The 9,997-nt window shown below is 47.5% G+C and overlaps 1 protein-coding gene across 1 annotated transcript; it reads left to right on the plus strand.

The window, feature by feature from the left end:
• Positions 1-6,025: 6,025 nt before the first annotated feature.
• LOC142827184 (olfactory receptor 52K2-like) lies at positions 6,026-7,003 on the plus strand. Its single transcript, XM_075921314.1, has one exon. The coding sequence runs from the start codon at positions 6,026-6,028 to the stop codon at positions 6,986-6,988; it is 963 nt and encodes a 320-aa protein (XP_075777429.1). The 3' UTR covers positions 6,989-7,003.
• The last annotated feature ends 2,994 nt before the right edge of the window (positions 7,004-9,997 follow it).

Raw genomic sequence — 9,997 nt, forward strand, 5'->3', positions numbered from 1 at the left:
TCCACAGGCACAGGGCATGTCTCTCACTGGCCTCCTCTCACACCGCTCTGCCCCACACATTTCCCCTGGAGAGGGCAGGGGAGGCAGCATGTGACAGGCGGTAACGTGAGGCGCTACCGGAAGGAGCTCACACACTGCGGTGAGGCGCATGGTATGAAGTCCTGAATGGAACAGACTGGAACAGAGCCGTGCAAGGGAGCCAGTGGTATTGCCTCAGACCCATGGCCTGTAAAGGTCGGAGCAGCCTCAGGGCTGCTCTAAACAACACGTGCACGATACATCCCCAAAGACCCAGGACTCCAGCTGGGGATTGTGGGGCCCAGTGACATTCTGACCCTGCTCCTTTGCTCCTGTCTGGCCCCCAACATAGCCCTGCCAAGGACTGGGTAAGAGGCAAAGAGTAGGACCTGGCCACACCAGCTCACACCTGGGGAATCCAGTCCACTGGCTTTTTGTGTCCTTGGTGCTGCCAGAGCAGCCCTGCTGGAAAGGCCAGCATCACAGGAGAGACTGATGGTGGGGAAGAAAGCTTGTGTGTGTGTGTGTGTGTGTGTGAGTGTGTGTGTGTGTGTGTGTGTGTGTGTGTGTGTGTGATGGAGCCAGGCCACGGGGGAGGTGGCTTTCTGGCTTAGACAATAGAGCGTTGCCAGGAGATCCAAGGTTGAGGTTCATCTGTGGTTACTGGCAGGGCATCCTTTCAGAGCCGGCTGCTGGGCAGGGAGTTCCATCAGGCCCTGCTCTAGGGTGTGGCTCCGACCTGACCGAAATTCTTAGACGAGAGGATTTTCCCCTGGGGAAGCTACACAGAAAGAGGGAACCAACCCCACTCGCCCTAATGTGCACAGCTAGGTTGCACGACACCCTCCTGGCTCCATACCCTGGGGCTGGCAAAGCAGAGCAGGCCAGTGAGAAGCAATCTAGGGCCAATCTCCTTGCTCCTTCAGGGCCTTGGACTAGCACAATTAGAGGCCACAGTCCCCAGAGAAGGCCCTCTGGTGCACAGCTCCCAAAGGGCTTAGCTGAGATGAATTATAAAGTCCCTGCAGTGTTGCCTGGACATTTCGCACTCAGACACACACAGACACACATGGGCACAGCAAGACCGTGAGATGAGGAGGGGCAGGCTGGAGACCTACCAGGAGGTAGGTGACCATGTAGGGCTGTTTGAACGCATAGGGTGGCAGCAGGGAAAGAGCTGCTCTTTGGAAAATCCTCGGCATGAGGCTGACTGAAAGGGAGCTAAGTTAAACTGCAACTATGTAGCACTTTAAAGACTAACAAGGTGGTTTATGAGGTAATGAGCTTTCGTGGGCCAGACCCACTTCCTCAGATCAATATGTGGAAGAAAATCGGCACAACCATATATACCAAAGTGATCCAATCAAAAAAAATGAACGCGTGTGAAATTGACAAATCAAATTTTAGAACAGAGTGGGAGTGAGGGGGGAAGTTTGGTGTCTGTGAGGTAATGACATAGGGGTGATAATTGGGGAAGCTATCTTGTAATGGGTGAGAAAATTAGAGTCTTTGTTTAAACCCGTACATAAAGTGTCACATTTAAGCATGAATGACAATTCTGAAGCTTCTCGTTGAAGTCTGGAGTTAAAGTCTCTTTATGCAATGTGCATGTTTTCAGGTCATTGAGGGAACGGTCAGTCTGGCTGAAATGGCAAGCAACAGCTTTCTCCCTGTGAGAGAGTCTTATATCTGTTTTGTGTGCATTGATTCACACATCTTGATCTGAGGAAGTGGGTCTGGCCCACGAGAGATCATCTCCTAATAAACCGTCTTTAAAGTGCTACATAGTTCTGTCTTTTGTTTCAGCTAGACCAAACTAACACGGCTGCATCTCTATCACTAAGTTAAACTGCAGTGTTTGTCACAGGCTTTGCAGATTTGGGGGGGGGGGGGGGGGGTTCAGCGTTTGCAGTGCGTGTGATCTCACAATTAGAGTTAGGCAACAAAACAAATAAACAACCTCCCCCTAAAACCAATTATTTTTTGCTGGATACTTTTAGTTTGTTTTTTCATTTCCCTCCCCTCACATTTATATTGAAAATGTTTCTCTTGAGTCGATGAAAAATCAACCCCCAAAGCAGGAAATATTCCCCTTTAAAATCTGTTTTCACTTATAACCTTTGTGTTCAGTAAAAATAAATTACAGATAAGAGTCAAAGATTTTTACCCAAAAATATTTTTACAGAAGTTTTTGGAGAGTTTCTGTTTTAGGTGAGAGAGTGGGGGACGGCAAAGATTTCATCTCCAAACCTGGGAAGTTTAGAGCACAATGAAAATTTTCTGCCAAAATTTCATCTGCCTTGAAAAATGACTTTGCACTGCGGAAAGTATTGGAACCAAAATGTTGATCTGCTCTGCTCCCAGTGCATCGGGAAAGCACACTGTGCACTGGGCAGAATTCCAGAATTTATACGATTTAAAAAAGGTACCCATATAAGATGTGACATCAAGAATGGCAAAGCTTTCACCCTGAAAACTAAAGCATGGATCCCAGTTTTTAAAGTGAAATGGAGCAGGTTAGTAAGGTTAGAAAGCACAATAAAATCCCTGCCTCAGACAGAGCTTCTGAACCCCAGACAGAAGGAAAGAAAGAAAGAAAGGAAGGAGAATCAGTGTTTCTAATCCCTTGAAGTTTTGGCTATTAACTATCTAGGTCAGTGTTTCTCAAACTCTTTTTATAAAGTATCCCCCAGTACCTAAAGTTTTGAGACACACAAAATGTTTTCTACTATTGCAACACATTTGTTTAAACAACTTAATCGTAGCAGGGCAGGTGATGAAATTTTTGTGTGTAAAAAGTATAAAAATAATAAAGCACTGTAAAACTTAAAACCAAAATTCAGTTTTCTCCAAATTCAGTTGTCTCCCCAGACTTTTCTCGAGTACCCCAAGGGGACTCGTGCCACTGCTTGAGAAACACTGGTCTAGGTGATTTGACCTATGCACATGTTCTGTGATTCCTGGATTAATTACAAAGGCCCCGGGCGAGGTGGAGGGATGGAGAAGTTTTTGTTGCTTACACACCAATGTTAGGAGTCTCTGTAACTGGCAAAAGACTGGGATTTCTTATTGATGAGAAGACTTGTGATGTAACTAGTGATAGAGATGCAGCTGTGTTAGTCTGGCCTAGCTGAAATAAAAGACAGAACTATGCAGTACTTTAAAGACTAACAAGATGGTTTATTAGGTGATGAGCTTTTGTGGGCCAGACCCACTTCCTCAGATCAATTTTCGTCCACAAATTGATCTGAGGAAGTGGGTCTGGCCCACGAAAGCTCATCACCTCATAAACCATCTTGTTAATCTTTAAAGTGCTACGTAGTCCTGTCTTTTGTGATGTAACTGACATCACTGAAATCTGGTGGGACCGTTTGCATGATAGGTATGTTCAGAAGACTTAACAACCTGTTTGGAAAGTAAAAGAGGTGGGTGGACCACGACGGAAAAGCCCCTACTCCCTGTGTGTGGAGTTGCTAATTACTCAGGACCGCAGGGTCATGTGTACTTAAGGACAAATGTGCTCCCTAATAAAGTCCAGGAGGGGATACTGGTGTGAATGGCTTCGGGAGACTGACACTGGAACTGAGAATCTTAAAGAGCTCGACTTGGGTATGTCCTGTGTTCTAGAGTAGCGTTTCTCATCCAGTGGTATGTCCCCCCTTGGTGTACTCGGGGGGGGTACGTCAACACAACTGAAATATGGAGAAACCTGACTTTGTTTTTTAAATTTTACAGTATTTTTTACACCCCAAATTTTCATCGCCTGCTCGGCTACGATTGTGTTGTTTAAACAAATATTTTGCAACAGTAGAAAAAAATGTTTGTGTGTCTGAAAACTGTAGGTACTGGGGGTACTTATAATTTTTTTTTGGAAAAAGGGGTACTTTATAAAAAAAAGATGAGAAACACTGTTATAGAGGAGACCAGTCTGAATCATAGATCTTTCTGGAGATATTGGCTGTAATTTGCAATGCTCAAACTGTTGCAATTCTCTCTGGTTCCTTTTGCTCAGAGTAGAAGTCCCAGAGGGGTTGCTGTCTTAGTCTGTAACTTAAAAATAACTTTACAAAAATGAGTGGTCCTGTGGCACCTTAGAAACTAACAAAAATACATATACAGTGAAACCTTGGTTACTTGGCACTCTGTTAACCAGAAAACTTTGTTAACCGGCATTGCCCCCAGCCACAATACTGTCACAACTTCAGGCTCACAGGCCTGGCTTGGTTTACCATGATTGGCTTAACAATTTTTTATTTCAGAAGTACTAATCATCTTTAACTCAAAATGGAAATGTGAGACCAACTTCACACTAAAAAACTACCAATATTAGAAACTTGAGTTTTACTGTTATTGTCAATTGTTTTTTCCTAGGTTGATGGGTCCCTCAGATTAGTGGAATTTTTAGATAACCGGAATGCCCTAATCCCCAAGTGTGCAGTATAACACAGGTTTTACTTTATCAGGCTCAGGCAGGTAAGAGAAGAGCTGGTAACCCTACAGGGTGGCAGGCTCGGCCCCAGGCGGAGTTGTACGGCAATGCCTGCTGAGCTTGTTCAGATTGTAACTGGGGCCGGTTTGTTTTGATCCGAGTTTGAGGAAAGGAAAGAATGAGAAAGTGTCGAAGGGGCGTCAGATGTGAAATGATTCATCCCAAGAGCATCTTCATCGCGCACCTAGAGAGAATGATGGAAAAGATCAAGGAATAGGTAGAAGGGATATTGGTGCATGGGATGAAAATTAACAACCTGAGGTTTGTGTGTGATATAGTTATCATCGAGGAAGATGAAGAGAAGCTAGTGGGAACGGTGTAGGTGCTAAATGAAGAAGGGAAGCAGTACAGATTGATTATGAATATCGATAAAATGAAGACAAAGGTATTTGGAGATAAGGAAATAGGAAGGAAGATCAGTGTAGAAGGGCTGGAACTAGAGAATGTAGAGAAGTTCTCGTATTTGGGGAGCAGCATGACATATGATCTAGAATGTAAGAAGGAAATAGTTACTAGAATAGCGAAAGAAAGAGTGAGTTTGAAGGCGATGGATAAGATCTGGAAAAGTAAAGCGATTAGCTTGGGAATGAAGCTGAGTGTCTTGAAAACGTGCATATTTACCAGCATGTTGTACAGATGTGAGACATGGGTGCTAACGAAAGATTTGAAGAGAAGGATATTGGCATTTGAGAGGAGTTGTTATAGAAAGATCCTGAACTACGAGTGAAAAGTCAAGACCTTGGTATTTAATATAATGGATGGTCCGAATAGGAGAGGCAGACCCCACAGAGAATGGGGAGATGATGTAGTAGATTCGTGCGGAGCTAGTCTACAGAAACTAAGGCACTCTGCAGTGGACAGGAAAAGATGGAAGGAAATAGCGAAGGAGGCATCGGACATCAGAGGGCGTTGAGCCTATGGTTGTAGTTGATGATGATGATGATGATGATTGATGAACAGCAAAAAAAGCGATAGAAAATCATATAGATTTCTCTACAGTTGTGGGATTCAAGAGTTAGTGAACAAGTAAGAATAGTTTTATACCTAATCAGTGTCCAAAGACAAATCCAGCCTTCCGTGAATTTAACACCTCTTTGTACATCAAAAGCCAAGTATGGGGCACTTCCAACATTAGCACCAGTCCTACAATTGACAAGTACCTCCCTCCTCCCCCCTTCTTTTTCTGTTATAAAATTCCAGGCTTCTGTTATTCCTCTCCAGCTCATCTGATGAAGTGGGTTTTGCCCTCAACAGCTCATGATTCTATACATTTTGGTTAGTTTCTAAAGTGCCAGAGGACCATTCGTTTTTAAAGGTACAGACAAACATGGCTACATCTTTTGGTCTTTTTGACACAAGATGTGAGAACATATTCACATTAGAGCCGTGTGGGTCTAATATTTATTTTTTTCTTCATGTAGGAATCAGATATTATTATTTGACAGGAGCACCATATCTAATATTGCATGGCAGGGAAAATACTTCTGCGAATCGACTGACTGGCATATGCTGTAGGTCATGTCATTCTCCAATCAGTCCTGCTCTAACCCCTCTACGTTCCTGCTGACCGGCGTCCCTGGCCTGGAATCTCAGCACATCTGGATCGCCATCCCGCTCTGCATCATGTACATAATTACTCTGCTGGGAAACGGTGCTGTTCTCTTTGTGGTAAAGCAGGATGTGACCCTCCATGAGCCCATGTACTATTTCCTCTCCATGCTGGCTGTCATTGATCTGGTCTTCTCCACGGCTGTTGTCCCCAAAATGCTGAGCGTCTTCTGGCTGGATGCCAGAGAGATCAGCTACGAGTCCTGCTTCCTCCAGATGTTCTTCATCCTTTTCCTCACCGCCATGGAGTCGGGGGTACTCCTGGCTATGGCCATAGACCGATACGTGGCTATCTGCAAGCCCCTCAGATATAAGGCCATCTTAACCAACCCAAAGATTGCCGTGATCGGGCTGCTGTCCCTTGCGAGGGGGGTGACGGTCGTGCCACCCTTAACCTGCCTTCTAACCAGTCTTTCCTACTGTAGAACAAATGTCATCCCTCATTCCTATTGTGACCATGTGACCGTGGTGGAGCTGGCCACCACCGACACATCAGTCAGCGACCTGTACAGCATCGTTGTGGCCACGGGCCTGGTGGGGGCAGATGCCATCTGCATCGCTTTCTCTTACGGCATGATCCTCCACTCCCTCTTGCGGCTTCCATCCCACGAGGCGCGTCACAAGGCCTTCAGTACCTGCAGCTCCCACATCGGTGTCATCCTGCTCTTCTACGTGGGAGGGATCGGTTCCATGTACCTGCACATGTCTGGCCTCAGCACTCCTCGCCACTCCCACGTCTTGTTTGCCGACCTGTACTTCGTCCTGACCCCCATGCTAAACCCAGTCATCTACGGCATGAAGACCAAGCAGATCCGGAAACAGATCTTGAAGCTCTTTTGCCCAAGAAAGCTCTTTGCAGAGGTCAGTATCTAGGAGGGCCACTGAAGGAGCCCCAGGATACAGGAAAATCCCTGTGTCGGGGCATCCCATATGCATTATGGAAATATGCATCTGAATATGACTGCATTTGTGCTTTATGAGAAATACCTCATGTAAAATATCACTGGAAAAGTTGTAATCTACTGAATATGATTTTCCCATTTATACGTATGTATCATCTTTGTAGTTCACTTTAGACACAGAGGCATGGTGAGGGTGTTATGCACCTGGGGGCAAAAGCCAAATTGGCTCCTCCCCCCTGCCGCCAACATGTGAGGACTTTGGGAGGACGGGGGGTCTTCTCCTGCCCCCTCCAGTTTGGGGCCAGGCCATATGCATTATGGAAATATGCACCTGAAATATGCACTAGCCCACCGGCGGAGATGGAGGAGGGTCGGGCTGGGCGAGGAGAGGGGCGGAGCAGGCTCCAGCCAGCAGCGGTGGGCAGTAGAGGAGCAGGTGAGCTGAGGGATGACAGGGGGAGTGGAATGGGACTAAATTGGTGCCCCCCTAGCGTGGCGCCCAGAAGCAACTGCCCGCCCTCGCTATGTTACTGCTTGGGCATGTGGAGTAGACACCTGTGTTATTAACATTGTGAGAGCCACTAATAGTACTTCAGGCCCCATTAGCAAAGAGACAATGAAGCTTATCCTGCCTGCGGACACGTGGGTCAGCCCATGAAGTATGGAGATGAGCTCTTGCAGAGACATGTGACCGTGTCGCCGGATGCTGGAATCCATCTTCAACCATGGACTGTTCCATGTGTAGCTAGGTGGGGCATCAGACTAAAACCAAGGACTCCCGCCTTATGAGTGAGGTAATGTAGGAGATCAGGTCTCCCTGGCTACCCACCCAAGAGGACTGCTGGGAACATTGTAGACTGAACTGTGGGCCTAGACTGAAAGGCCACCTGTGCGTGAAAGATTGTCCGAACAACTTTGAGGGGGAGCGGGGACAGGTAAATAGTCTCTTTAGTGGATTAAAAGGTTGTGCATTTGGGTGCTGAGGCAGGTCCCTGTAGCTGAGCCTGCCCAGAGCTGAGTGGATCCCAGTGTCTGTATTTCACTGCAGAGAGCTGTGACCCTCTGTCTGTCAGTGCTGGAGGAGGCCTGCAGGCCTGGCTCAGCAGCACAGAGTCGAGGGGAGCCCAGGAGGGTGGGGGAGACGGGCCCAGTGGTAATTCAGCCGAAGGAGGGCTCAGCGACTGAACTCACCACAGTTGTCTGCATTTTCCTTGCCCGTCCCCGTTCCCAGCTGCGTGACCTCACATGCACGGTGCACGGGAGATCATGGCGCATGGAGGATGACATTTTGCAGCACAGGTTACCACCCTGACCCATGTGGCATCACACTCACGGTGCACGTGAGCTCACCCCAGCGGGGGCGGTGCAACACACGCTGCATCTGGCTTCTCGGCAGAGCTGTCCAAAAAGTCTGGACATATTTTTGCAACATTTTTAACAACTGAGGGGACTTTCTCCCAGGGCTGGCTCCGTTGAGGGGCTGCTTTCGAAGGTCAGTGATAGATTTGGACATGATCTTGGGGAATTTTTTTTTCAAATGATGATTTAAAAAATATTCAATGCAGCTGTTGGGAAGATGGATGAGGTTCTTTGGAAAATGTTCTTGTGACATTTTAGCCCACTCGGGGGCTGGTTGCATAATAGCCCGATTTCTTTGTCAACATTTTTTCTGGTTTCCAGAATTTGGACTTTTTTCCCCAATATTATATGAAAAATCAAAGACTCGAGACCATTTTGACTTGTTAAGATTTGGCCCCTGGTGAATTTTCAAATGCACCACTGAAGGGTACGTCTACGCCGTTAAATGTTTATTTATAAAGGAACAAAATAAAGGTGAGCGCTAGAGTGGGTTAAAACAACCAAATACATACAATAAACGCAAAATCCTCGGTTCATGCCGGTAGCATGGACGGAATAAACTTCTGGCTTAAGTCAAGTCTCTGGATACTTCCAAATGATTGGAAGGGTCCCTTGGTTCGATAGCTCCCATTGGCATAAATCCACAGTCCAGAGGCTTGAGCCGTGGACGAGTGGGAGCAGGAAAGAGGAAAAATGGTGATGACGTCAGGACCTCTTTCACAGCTTCTGCCAATGGAGGGAATCGCGTTGTTCCTGCTGTGGAAAAGTACAGTGACAAGATGGCGTCCAGTCACATGACCCATCCTTGGGGCACATCACCTGTCCATGCACGACTCAGTTCTTTGCAGGGCGAAGTCACTGCCCACGTGACAGTCTGAAGCTACCCAGGAAGGCTCATGAGAGGTGGAGGGCATCTCCCAAGGCCCAGTGTCTGCCAAGTGCTGCTTGATGGGCCATTTGGCTTCAATAGTCCCTTCACAGTAGGGCTGGCCAAGCCTCCTTTTGGTGTCTCCCTAAAGCAAACATGAAATACACGCAGAATCCAGTGCTCGTCACTTCAAACACACCAGTGACACATGCCGGCAAACAGCATAAGCCTAACCAGCGAGCTGTGAGCTTTCCATAAATGTGGGCTTCTTCCCTGGCCTTCCTCCAACGTATCCTGTCCCTGTTCCACCCCTGCCTGCTGATGGCTCCTCCCCCCACGGCTCGCCCCTAAGGCAGGAGAAAAGTGGGGGGCACAGCCCCCTGGCCTGCGCTGTTCTGGTGCTCCTGAGTCAGGGAGAGAAGGCAGCTGGGCCTAGCGATTCCTCCCAGGGTAAAGGAGAGGTTGTGGAGCTAACAGACGGCGCAAGGGCGTCTCCTAGTCATGTATTTATACTGTAAAGGCCACACACCAAGGTGCGGTGCAAGGGACTTGGGGTGGGGGTGCCCAGGCTCATCCAGTACCCTGGTTCCCCTGCAGCCTTGTCCTACCCTCCTTCTCTCCCTTAACTGCCCACATTCCCTGGGCTGCTTCCCATCCCCCCCTGCACCTTCTCGGCCCTTGTTTCAAGGCCCATAGCCTGGGGGCTATCAAGCTGGAGCCTCTCTCTCTCTGCTCCTCTCAGCCTGCCCAGCA

Source organism: Pelodiscus sinensis, chromosome 1, assembly GCF_049634645.1.
Source record: "Pelodiscus sinensis isolate JC-2024 chromosome 1, ASM4963464v1, whole genome shotgun sequence".
In the NCBI taxonomy this organism is placed as follows: domain Eukaryota; kingdom Metazoa; phylum Chordata; order Testudines; family Trionychidae; genus Pelodiscus; species Pelodiscus sinensis.

Coding starts and splice junctions, on each gene's coding strand:
- LOC142827184 (XM_075921314.1), top strand. CDS start 6,026: ATGTCATTCTCCAATCAGTCCTGCTCTAACCCCTCTACGTTCCTGCTG.